The sequence below is a fragment of the Linepithema humile genome, chromosome 4, assembly GCF_040581485.1.
Source record: "Linepithema humile isolate Giens D197 chromosome 4, Lhum_UNIL_v1.0, whole genome shotgun sequence".
NCBI classification, from domain to species: domain Eukaryota; kingdom Metazoa; phylum Arthropoda; class Insecta; order Hymenoptera; family Formicidae; genus Linepithema; species Linepithema humile.
The window spans coordinates 20,219,288-20,232,800 of record NC_090131.1 but is presented as its reverse complement, the minus strand read 5'-3'; the positions used below and the strand labels follow the sequence as shown (position 1 = coordinate 20,232,800).

Below are 13,513 nucleotides of genomic sequence, written 5' to 3'. Positions count from 1 at the left end.
AGCATATAATAACATATGATATTACAATATATGATCGATAGAAGAGTAAGAGAGTAGCAGAGAGAGAGAGAGAAAGAGAGAGAGAGAAACAGAGAGGGAGGGAGAAAAAAAGAGGGGCGCGGATCGCAATCTGAAATCGAGCGAGACCGTGATACTACCGTTTATCCGGGCAAACCGCAATCAACGGTGAGACACCCGTGTTACGCTCGGCCAGCGAGAGCAAAATGAGACGCGAGTCCAGATAGAGAGATAGATAGGGAGTCGCGGTTTTTCCGCGCGATCGAAGGAAAATTCGTTCCGCGCCGAGAGATTTGTTGCCGTGAAATCACTTATTGGACGTCCGGACTAAGCGGAGGCGCGTCCACTAGCCTTCTCTGTGCGTCGGAAACGCGCGTACGGCCGTTGAGGGATTAGCCGGGGACCCACCGGGGGCCCCGACGCGTTGCAACATTATTGCCAAGCGTGTACCAGCGTTAAAGGGTGTTATTACGTGTATCCGACGGCCGGCTCGCGGGCGCTCCGGCCGCACGCTCGTACGTTTCCATGGGCTTTCCGTAACATGGCGAACAAAAAGACGCGATCGCGTTCCTAGATAGACAGCGCGAGATCAGCGCGAGCAAATCGGTCGCAATTATCCCTTCCGCCGGCGATCGCGGATCGCGAAATTGTACAAATTAATGCGCGCCCGATGACAAACGATCTGTGACTCCTTTCTACCTCCTTCATTCTCCGTTCGATCGCGGCTTTTTCTCGATTTCATTCCAGCCGCTGTTGCGCCTCACCGTCCCGATCACGCTGTAATTAATATAATACAATCAGTTGAGGCGGCTCAAACCCGGGAGCTGTAATCTGCTCGATTTGTAAAACATATATCGTCGATTAATGTATTTCCTTCGTTTCTGTTGCGACGCGAAACATGTTCGTTTACGTAACTATTGCATTAATATTTACGAAGAAATACAGGAAGAAAATAAACTCACAATCAGTAGAATAACATGCTTAGAGCTTAGATTAATAATATCATTCAACATAATTAAACATAGATTAAAGCAAGTATAACAAGCACAACAAATAAATTAAATGTAGATACATTGGTTATAAACATATCGAAAAGCAATCCGATAGCAATCACGAAATAAGCAGTCTGTCTTTCTTTTTCTCTCTGTTGTTGCGTCACATATATCTTATCTTAATACTCCGTTCATATAAAAATCCGCCGTCTATCGGAAGCTGAGGAATGCATATCTGCGAGATGATTGTTCACTGATATGTCGCGGTCCAAAGTGCCTACGTGTTCTCGAATACTCGAACGTTTCTCTCGTTTTCATCGCCGCGGCTATCGATATTTTTTTTTTTTTTTTTATTACTTTGTTGTCCAGGAGATACGTAGCGCGGTTATTCCTCGCCGCTAGACATATGGTGTTTCGCGAGATAACGCACGCAATTACGCTCGGCCATTCGACCGACACGACCGACAATACTCTTTAATGACTAATAATTTCAGGCGATGCCGATAATTATAAAATCGCGTTCTCTTGCGCGGCTCGATTTCGCGATTACCTCCTCGTGCAATTTGTGGGCGCGCCGTGTCTCGTTGACGGGAGAGGCACGCCAAGTATCGAAATTCTCGCGGTACTCGCTAATTAACGACCGAGCGACGCGACGCGTCGCTCAGACGCGCTAATTGCTTACTTTCCTCGGTTTCTTATCTCACTTCGGAGATATCGTCGCACTGCGATACATGCCGATACGGGCGAGATTGAATAAAAAAATCGCGAAGATTAGGTCGGGAAAGGATAGACCGCTTCGTTAAGTCGTGTTCTGCTCCAGTTTACGCCAGTCGTTCGGAGGACATTGCAATGTTTTTTAGCGCTTATTTTTGCGACATGTAGATAATGTTATAAATATAAATGGTAGAAAGATACGTTATTAACTCTTTTAATCCCAAAAAATCAAATTTAATATACCGGCTTTAAAAGAAAATTAAATTTTACGTTGGTTGTTTCGTTATAAAAATTGTCATAATTATAAATGGTACACTATAAAAATTATTATTTAGTTGCAATTCTGAACGGCGCAATGTAAATCTTGAATTAAAAAAATTAATACTGCAAATTATTTTTCGTGGAATATTAAAATCATAAGAGTTTTACAAACTTCTCTTTCAATTTTTAATCTTCTAACAGTTTTCTGTTGTTTGCGACATAATCGGTAAAACACACTAGGCACAGCCAAGCGTTTCTATCGCGTTTCCATTGCTAGAAGGGAATACAGTCTTGCGAATACAGCAGGGACAGACAGAGAGGCAGATGTCGGCCGGTAGGCACCATCGTAATTCGATAAACGTACGGATCGGCGATTTTGCGCCGGTTTTCTGGGTAGTCGTTCTCGCATAAAACGCTCCTAACGTTCCTCGATCACGTGGCATCATGGCGATCGCCCGGAGGAGGGAGAGCTTATTGGAGAACGAACGAGCGGAATATCGCGTTGTTGGCGAGACGGAGATGGTGAGAGGACGAACATCGGCAAGAGCGCGTCAGAAGCGAGGAGCGGGAAAGAGAGAGGAATCGTCGTCGAGAGAAGCGCGAAGAGAGCGTGCGAGGCAAAGCTAGTTGGCAGCAGAAGAGAAAGGGAGAAAGAAACAGCTGGCCGAGAAAGAGGGAACGATGGGGGGAAAGAAGCAAAAAGGGCGAGGGGCGATGGAGGGTAGAGGAGGATGAAGGAGGCACCAAGTGCAGACGAAGGACAGCGGTGGGAATTAAAAGGAGAGACGGACGACGACGCACGGAGATCCGACGCTTTTCCCCTTGGAGGACTGGACCGCGTTGCCGCCGCCGTTGCTGTTGCAGCGGCCATCTTGCCCTTCGACGTCCTCCTTCCTGTCCTCCTCCCAGCCCCGCTCCGTCTTCTGAACCTCATCTCCGTCTCGCGTGCGCGTCCGAGTGTGCGTGCGCCGACGACGTAGTATGCGTAGCGTGCTCCTCCCGTTCTCCTTCTCTATCGGCTCTCCTATCTTACATCTTATTTCCTCACCTACGCTCGTTTCTCGTACGAGAGTATGCTCCGTGAACGGCGGCGAGTCTGTCCGCTCGTTGCGTCGGATGACGCGGCGACGCGACACGCGGCGCGACCACGCACAATGCTCGATCGGATTATCTCCGTACGTTAAGACCGTTCTACAATGCAGCGCGCAGAACGCACGTCACGGTGCGTCCAGAACGTCCGCGAAGTTGAACAACGCGTTGCGTCTCCGCAGATTTCCCTGCGCGCAAGCATTTCTCGCGATTCGCATTCCGCAATCTATTATGGAGCGCATTTTATACGCTAAATTGCTGGCGCGGTATTTCTTGCAACGTGGACTGAGACAGATTGACAATGCTATTGTAGAGATTGCTACTTGTAATAAAGGAATTCACGGATACGTCAAATTAAACTGCAGCAGAATAAGAAAGTCTACTTTCATAAGTAAATCATTCACAATTTATTTCCTGAAGAAAAAGCACTTTTTTAGCTAGAGTGGAGCAAAGCCTGTAACTTTTCGCCATTTTTTTTACGCCCACGGCCTCCATTTTTTGCCTAAATTTTTTGTAGCGAGCTTTAGCATTGGATAAAACCTATTCATTTATTCACAGAACGCACGCCATAGGCTTATCTGTTTCTAAAGCAAAGAATCTGAGCTAGCTAAGAACCTGCGACAAAATGAAGGCAATGGGCGTGAACTACGAAAATCGACCAAAAGTTGCAAATATTTTTCGGTTCTAATATAATTACTTTTTTTTAAACAAATACAATAAAATATGGAATGCCAAAAAAATTATACTGAAGAATAATAGATACTTGTTAATAACTATTGATAATTTCTTAGTTAGATCTTGCACATTCGCGCTGGCTTAGGTACATAATGTGCATTAATCAGCGGAAGTTTGCGGCTGACATTCCGGAATCTACTTTCAAGTGAATCGTACGAGGAAAAAAATGTTTTGCGGTGCGTTGTGGGTACGAGAAGAGCCTCGTATAAAAGTAACAATGTCTCTAGATTTATCAGAAAAAAACATCTGAATTAACATTACAAATGAGTTAGAAATTTAATAATTCTGAATGATATTGCAAATTTACCGTACGCGATTGATTCAAGATTATCTGCTGCAGTTATCATAATTTCTAACGTTATATTCCGCAACATCGATTTAACATACCACATCAGAATTAAAGCACGCATATATCTTAGCATACAAAAGACTATTCACTCGGTAAATGCCAAACAGATCGTTTCATATGCTCATTGTTGCGCGACAAGCTGAAAGCGATCGCACGCGGCGTAAAGAAGCGATCGACAGCACTTAATTCCATTCATACCGGCTCGCGCTCACGTTCGTATTCAACCGGTCGCGCGATCCTGAATGAACTAGCGCCGTGTCGTCAAACTAGCGTGAAAACAAATCATGATCACGCAGGACGTAAACGCGTCTCTTTAGAGCGGCAACGGCGCTTCGCCGCCGCGATTTTTTCCATCCCGCAGCTATGATTTTAACCACTCGCCAGTCATTCAACATACGTAGCATCCTGGTAATTTACGAGCGCTTCTTGCATGGAAATGCATGGAGTTTACCGGCACGACGCACACATACATACACGCATTACGCACTTTGGAATATGCTGATGCTGCGCCATTAGAGAACTAATATGTTCAAGTATGTCGTGTACTATTTCACATAGGGTGGCGTAAAAGTCACGAAGGAGTTTAAAACATTCGTATTATTTTGATACGAATTTTTCTTTTTACATATTTATAAGGAAATTCTTTAAATTAATTCTGTAAATTAATTAGTCATAAAATGATAATGATTTACACCACAATATTGCATACATTTATGTTTGTAGTATACCGATTGAAAAGAAAAAGAATTAATTTTCCAATTTTTTAACATTAAAAACATTATTCTAGAGTTTGGTAATATTATACATAAATCTGTATAACGACACATTGCGAATATTAAAAGCGGAGTAGCTGTACCTCGATATTATTGAAGCATGCGTCTCGCCCCGGCGGGCATGTATCGGGCGGATTTTCTTGCGTGCGTCCTATGCGTGCCGCAGCTTCATGCATGCGTGCACGCACGCGTCCACCTTATTTTGGCTTTTTGCCCTGTGGCACCGTGCGCGGTATAAGGATACGGAGGACGAACGAACGATGGAGGACGACTAATTGGATTTTTTCCGCGGGGGGATGCGCGTTTAAAGGGTCGGAGAAATAACAAAAGCCGCTTCTTTCTCACCGGAAGGTCTCATTTTTACACAGTTATACCCCGAAACTGCCTATTTCGAGAGAGGAATTTGAAATCGTGCGAGGGAGCGTGTACGAGTGCGCAACGAAGGCGCTGTCTGTGTTTCTCGCGTTCCGGCGATTTGCGATCTAATGTCGGCCATTCAGCGATGCGTGTAACAGGTATTCTATCAAATGAGAGAAAGAGAAACCACTGAGAAAAGGCGAAATGGTTCTCGCTGCGCGCTCGATGCAGAAACTCCATCGAGCGGAAGCGCGAAGATTCGCGTAACGCATTCGGAACTAATGATGCTTGACGAACATTCTCGCTATCGAATAAAAATCGAGAACTCCGCGATCGTTTTCGCGTCGATATTGTACGTATAATAAAAATGAAAAGTCATATAGCAGCGTAGATACACTGCCTTGGTAATAACGATCTCCATTAAGTCGGATATTAAGTCGATCGATTCTTGCATTGACAAAGAAGCATTCGTTCAATAAGCATTCTCAATTTGCATTCATAAGTGCGGGCTTTAATCGACGCGAAGGCTGTCGTCGTCGACATCGGGGCGAGACACGATTCTCGTTCCGATCTGATCCGATTCACAAGTCGGGAGCAAGAGCCGAGAGATCGGCTTGCCAGCCGGCCGGCCGGCCGGCCGACTATCGACGGCTGTTTTCACTTCTCGGCGGAACTGTTCGTAACGTTCACCAATGCGTATACATATGCAAATTCGCTTGAACGCATGGAAATAGAGAGACGGAAAAGATAGGCGGGCGGAAAAAAGGAGATATCGCTCGCCGCGGGGAAATATGTTAACACAAGCAGCCTGACACACACGAGAGCGGAGGCCCTTGCACGCACGTATTTGTCGCGCGTCGTGTACAATCTACGCTGTTGCGCGCCGTATCATAATCACTCAGAAACGCAAACGAACGAATTTGTCTTTGCGTCAACCGATTTCTATTTGCAAATTACGACAGAGAGATATACCTTCGCGACTCCATTCAAATCGTATTTTATTTATATCGATATTATTAGGATTGTTAAAAAGAACCGGGCGCAGAAAGCGGCGCGGATATTTCTAATCTTAGATTTTAGCCGTGACTTCGCGAAGTTGGCATAAAATAGACAGTACTTAACTCAATTTCCTGAGATATTTATCGCAAATCATTCCCGTTAATGAGCATATTAAATAAAAACTTTTTTCTCATCGTTCCATATAATCATGTGTAATCACATAGAACAAGTACAAATTAGAAATGCCAAATTTAAAAATATCATTTTTTTTCAAATATTTTTTAACATTTCAACGAACTGTGAAGATATCATTAACTTACCTAATAATCGCTATGAAACGTTGATTGCTTCATGATAGACGATTGAATCTTATCGCGATATTTTTTTGTGACAGTTTCTGCATATTACAATACCGTCACAAAAAATATGGTAAAACATGGAAATACTCTACACAGACGTAAACATAATAAACGCAATAGCATGATGACGCAACATCACAAGATAATCAATCGGTTGAATATGAAGAGAATATTGTTTCTTTATACTTGGATCATTTTTCCGAGATCTTTAGAGAAATGACTATAGAGTCACTTCGTGGAACGGGATAAAGAAATGGATGCGATGAGGGACACAAACGAAAGAGCCGCGAAACCCCGGTTTATGTTCTCGTTTCCACGAACGAAACGGTTTTTACAGCGGTGCACCGTCATTACGGCAATTTGGCGCGCATACGAGAAACGTTTGGCCTCCAGTAATCCAAAAATTCGCGGGATACCCGACGGCGCTTTCACGAAGGAACGCGATTTTATTTCGAGTATATACTTAAGAGGTAACCCGGATCTCTTGTGGTCTAGCGGGTACGCGCAAGATTAACGTGCGAAATGATCACGTTCGATTCCTGATTTTACGGAGTCCAAATTCAGCATGATACAAACATTTTACAGATCAATATGCTTTACGTAAGAGTCTGTAGAATCTTGTTATACACCCAATACTTAAGAGGTAACTCATGCAATTCGTGAGCGCATCGTTTTGCATACAAATATTTAAGCGTTTGTATTAACCTACCGCTTAACCTTTACGGTAATGCGACAGCCACTCGGTGTCGCATTTTACTTCCAATATCGTTATTTTATTCAAATGTTTATTATAAATGACACTTGTATGAATTAATATGATAAACTGTTTTGTTGTTATATTTATTGTTATATTGTTGTTATATTTATTAAATATCGCGTTTTATTTTGTTCATTCTTGCGGCCGTATAATTTTCCAATATTATGCACAAGATCGCATAAACGTTAATTGATAATCGCTTAGCACTCCGCGCTTGCAATTTACATAATATAGCGCTTTTGCGCTCGCGTCAGCGAGTAGCTCGCGCTTCTAGAGAAGCGTGAGGGAAAACGGGGCTGAGAAATTCCGTCGTAGTCGAATGCCGCGCGGGCGTTCTCGAAACCGATTCTCGCCGAGGGCCCGCAGGTATACGCGGATATATATCGTGCTTCCACACGCCGGCGTTAATAGGCCACCGGTAACTTACACCGGTGCGCCGACCGGACGCGGACTGTATACGGCGGAACACGGACCCCGGGAGAGAGAAAGAGAGGAGGAGAGGGAGAGAGAGAAGGAGATGCCGAGTTATAAATGTAGAAACGCCCCGTAGGGAGATCTGTCAAATAAATAATCCACGAAAAGCGCATATATGCGTGCCTGCGCGCGCGAGCGTTGCGGTGTATATGACGTCACATCCTCGAAAACACTATTATTATACCTCAACCACCTCCGCCGGCGCATTAACATAGATTACGCCGCCGTGCGGCCCTCGAGCGGCCGCTCGGTCCATCGCCATTAGACGATCGCCATTGTGGTTACCGCGGCCAACCGGACCTGCATGTAGGTATGGGACACGGGATTATGTTTGCGCGTCCCATTGACGGAAAACATCGGTGATCAGCGACGTGTGAAGCCGACGTCGCGCGAACATTATAATTTCCCGACGCGCGTTAAAAAAAACCGCCAGTCCACCGCGATTGAGAGTCGGAACGCGCCGCGAGGATAAAACCACCAGCGCCTTTTCACGCGCGCGCGTGGGAGTACCGTCATAAATTTTCAGATGGAGGCGAATTAGGCAATTACGAAAAATATACGTTTGTAGGTTTGTATCGCGACGACTGTCTCTCTCTCTCTCTCTCTCTCTCTCTCTCTCTCTCTCTCTCTCTCTCTCTCTCTCTCTCTCTCTCTCTTTCGACATTATTAATATCCATTATTTTAGCGCGGTGTACGAACATGTACCTACGGTTGCCGATAACATCGGCTAACGTAGCCGTGATTCGTGGGGAAGAAAGACGGTGATCGATCAGCGCAATGGGCCAGCTTGTCGTGCGTTATTTGTAAAATGGCAGGAAAGCCGTCATTGTCGTTGGAAACGATCGATTAGCTCGAGTGAGCGTATCGAGACGTATCTCGAAGCGTTTGACTAATTGAAAAAGACAACGACGTGCATAGGCGTATATTGAGCTGTATCGCATTGTGCAAAAGGAGGTAGCAGAAAATAGCAGACTATAAATTAACACGTGTGAAATAACAGTATTTTTTCTTTTTGCCATTAATATGTAACGCACATACAAACGCATAATCGCGTACGTCAATTCGGAATTATGATTATGATAAAAATATAATTTTTTCCGTCATTGACAATTTCTTCATAGATGCGCGCGCGCTTTATGTAAATTAAAATCTACAATTTTAATTAAATGTACATCAATTATCGAGAAAAAAGAATCGTATTTCGTAATCATGTCAAAAGGTTTGTAGACATAGCTATTAATTGTAAGTATAATATAATATTGGCACGCGATTTGCCGGGATAAAATTCAGTTGGTCGATTTGGAAGCTGTCGAAAGCGAGAGCTGTCTTCCCCGCGCGTCCCCCTTTAAGCTACTTATTCCACGGCTTAAACTCGTTCGCAGTTGCTCGCCCGACGGCGAAATTCGAGAGACAGGTTCTCAATTTAAGATGGATCAATCCGCATGCTCTGACGGATAATCTTCTCTTGGAAGAAACTTGAATTAAAAGGACGAGACCAGTCGAGAAAGAAGAGTATATATATATATATATATTCTCTTCACTTCATATGCTGACGGTTATGAAACGAATTTATAAACTATAATTATTGATTTACACCTTGCTCCGTTTACTCATGATGAGATAATCATTTTATATTTACTTGAAAATTAATACTAATTATTGCTTTTCTCATAAAATTCATATAATTTAGAAAAGAAATGTGAAAGTTACCAGTTTTATTTTACATTTATAAAATCGATTTTATGAAGCATTTTATGAAGCAAATGAAAGGAAACGAAAATTTTCGCGAGAAACTCGTTTCCTTACTTCCTTCTTGAGGCCATGGGTGAACGGAAAGGTATGGTTCCTGATATTCCTTTTCTCTTTTTTTTTAATGCCTACGGCTATAGACGATCAACAGAAAGGGAATGAGAAAACGCAAGGGACTGTTTTTTGCTGAGTGTGTGGCGTTCTGATCGTGGAGAACTAGACAAAAGAGAATAGAGGAGTCTTTAAGAGCTTTTTTTTCTTGCTCTTCTCATTCGATCGCAGAACGGAAGAATTCAAACTCGGAACATTTTCTTTGTCACGAAGGAAATTATTTATTGTGTCGCTTGAAGGCGAACATAAGAAAGTTGAATATTTTTATGCTTCTGAATAATTTTGTTACTTGAAGAACATTGCGATGGCGACGAAAAATATATGGCAATAAGTAATAAATTTAATCAAAAAACTGTCTGCAAATATTGTTTATAAGAAATTCTAACATGGAAAATGTGAATGAATTAATGAGATCTCTCGAAAGTCTCCTTTACTCTTTCTCGATCGTCGTCGAAACTCATGCGACGCGCAGGAAGGTGCGAAGTGAAAGGGAATGTGAATTTTTGAGGTTCGCTATATGGAGACATCTCTTAGCGAGAGAGGTAGTCGTCGTTTCTCGTCAGTGAGTCGGCTGAATCTTTCAATCCTATGTGTGCCGACTGTATTTTCACGAAAAATCGAAAGGTGGGAGAAGCAGCGGCTGTCCGTTTAGTGAACGAGTCGCGAGAGAGGATCTCATTCGAGCGGAATTCGAGGGGCGAGCGTATAATGCTTGCTTCGTAATAACGGGGTGAGTGCGAAAAATAAACGCTCGTGAGAAGTGGCGCGGTCTTTTTTTTTTCCCGTAGCACTCAAGGCTTCTACGTGCATATCTCACGCGGATTAATTGCGGCTGATTTTTATTTATTACAAAAGTGCAAGGTGGGTCGCGCCGGTGTGCATAGTTGATGGTTATTGGCTCCGATATTCCGCGTGTGCAGGATGCGCATACACCGGTGCGTAACTCGCGCTCTGGTATATCAGACTATATATGGTATATGTGTGTGTGTGAGATGGTAAAGTCCCGCATTCGCATCGTAATAATAAATTCTACGTAGCAACGTGACTTATCGGCGCCGCTCGCGGCTAAATGCGCGCAATAATTGTTAATTGTCGACGCTGATACACACCAGCGCTGATACATGCCAGATAGCATACCGCTCCTCTACCGCTGTATTTACTCTCATTCCGATTCTTTTTGCGACATACTACTGTTCGAATAAATAATCAGTCTATAATGATTTACAAGTGATAAAAAAATTTGATAAAAAGAGAAATTATCATTTGCTGTTTTACATAAGATTTTGCGCATGGGCATCATTAGTTTCCTACCTGTAATTAAAATCTTTTTTTTAATTGCCGCCTAATATGAATAAATATTTATTCTAATTTGGCTAATCTAACCTGATGTGTAATCACACACATTTTCAAGAATAAGTCAAATAAATTAAATATTTTTGCAAATCTCCAGTTTCTGACAAATATTAACTGCGAGTCGGATTGGTGTGTTTCACGTAACTTGTAAAAGTCGTCAATTATTATTTTGGCTTCAGAGTCGCAATATCGTAAATATGCTCGTTAACGAACTACTGAATCTCCATATTTATTTGTGAGTATCAAGCTGTCAAAAAGTTAACATTTTGCTTATCCTCTCATTTTTTCGTTCTGACCTTCGCTGTGTATGCCAGTGTCTTCTCATTTTAATATATTATCACTTTGTTCAGCTCTAGATAATCTCGACGAGGAAAGTATTTGTATCCAGCTTTTTTCTTCTAATATTTTTTACACCGTTACTAACATGATTCATTCATGTTAATCTTTTTTTTTTTATATATCATCTCTATATATTATCTTATATATTATCTCTACAGCACAGTATCGATCAGTGAGAATAATTAGTGAGACTCCTAATTTTAGTTACGAATGTGCATGGCGGACCATCGTATACAATAATATCTCGTGACATAGGTATATATCTACTTCATGCATATATGTGTTAATGAAAAACGTCTAAGTTCCCATCGACTATATATTCGTGTCTGCGTTGCGGTTGCATCTACTGTACAGATAGACAAACCGCAAAGATGCATTGTGAGTCAATAATCGGGGAGAGGATGAATTACAGCCTGTCGGGCGCACATCTCGAACACATCGTCATCGGACGAGTGTTGCACGCACAGGATTGATTTAATTATATGAAATACGCGTATAAAATTAGTGACGTAAATATGTAATGCTCGGCTGCATAGAATTATTTTCAAAATTTTTTAACACGAATGAATTAAAGTTGTTTCATCTTCATATTAAATTACATTACGCTACACTACACTACATAATTATTATTACACTAAGATAATAGCTTTCAGTGTAATTCTTGCATCTTATAAATATTTCATTGTTTTAAAACACAAATTTACTTTTGTCATCGACCTTTTGATCAGTCGAACAAAGGCTTGAATTGAAAAGGAATATCAAGGAGGGAAAAAATGATTAGTAAAGAAGGTATCGCAGAGAGAATTAATTAGGCGGATAAAAGAGAAATTGAAGAAACGTTGAAAGCGGCAGACTTACCCGGCACGGAGGGACGCTGCGGCAGCAGTGAGTGTGAGTTGCTGCGTGGCCGCGGTTGTGTTGGCGATTGGATCAGCCGCTACGAGTTCTGACACCACGAGAACTGTTGTCGTGGTGGTCGCTGCGCCGCAGTTCGGCACAGCCGCGTTGACGGCGTGGCGCACCGTTGTCGGTAAATCATCTTCGTGCTGCAGTTGCAATTGCTGATAGTGTTGCAGTTGCAGAGCAGAAGCGGCCGACGCGATGGTTCGGGGGGTGACACAGTTTGATGGCAACAGACCCGTTGCCGTTCTCGCGACACCCGTGGCCGACGGCGGCGACGGCGATGGTGGCGATGGCGGCGGTGGCGGATATTCGACCACTTGTACGCGGTCTGCATGCTCATTCTCGTAGATAATCTCTTTATCGTGCGTGTACATAACTGTTTTTTGCCCGTCGTTATAGATTAAATCGATCATTTTGTGTTGACCGACGCCAAGCGTCGCGTTACCGGCGGCTGCAGCCGCTTCTGCGTCTGGCGTCACCCGATCGTCGGGATCGTCCGCGGCTGCGGCGCGATGTTGTACGTCATCCGATTCGTTGGCCTGAATGTGCGGTTGCTGTTGATGATGATGATGACTATGGTGATGATGATGATGGCGATGATAGTGATGATATTTCGAGTGGAGTACAGTTGGCGGTTCGTGCAAATCGAGTACGTTCACCGGTTGCATGGTCGCCAGTAGGACCTGCTCGCTCTCGTTTTGATTTTGGTTGCTCAGAGAGGAGGACGCCGGCGATACTGGTGCCTCCTGCACCTGTAACGTTAGATAGACAAATTCATTGTCGCGGCGTACTGCGCGATTACGAAATTTTTGCAAATAAAAATTGTCGATTGAGATATGCGAGTAATATTGCTCGTACACAGTAATCTTTCTTGCAGCGTGATTTTATCATCATGTCCGACATGTGTATAGGGTAATTTTTTTTATCATATCGGATTAAAATGAAGGAAAGAAAACGTGACTTATGTAAAGACATCGTAATCGCGTTGCATCGAGCAGTAACGAGAAACCTTGATCTTTGCGCGGATAATCGTAAGGACATTTTTTTCTTTTTCCAAAACTACACACTCGCTCGTTGTCTGCCGCCGCCCTGCGTGCTAACTAGATTAAATCATTTGCAAGTACAATAATAATGCCGAGTTAACGCACTGCACACAGTTGGCGCTAATTTATTAATCGCAT

The 13,513-nt window shown here is 43.1% G+C and overlaps 1 protein-coding gene and 1 long non-coding RNA gene across 6 annotated transcripts in view; one reads left to right on the top strand and one right to left on the bottom strand.

The window, feature by feature from the left end:
* LOC136999785 (uncharacterized) overlaps positions 1 to 13,513 on the top strand; it is a 77,468-nt gene that overhangs the window by 17,760 nt on the left and 46,195 nt on the right. The window lies entirely within an intron of this gene.
* Positions 1 to 13,513, bottom strand: part of grh (grainy head) — a 118,923-nt gene that overhangs the window by 84,842 nt on the left and 20,568 nt on the right. For all 5 annotated transcript variants that reach the window (XM_012368139.2, XM_067354509.1, XM_067354510.1 and 2 more), the window contains one exon: positions 12,288 to 13,084. In XM_012368139.2, the coding sequence (XP_012223562.1) occupies positions 12,288 to 13,084 (797 nt within the window). The remainder of the gene's footprint in view (positions 1 to 12,287; positions 13,085 to 13,513) is intronic.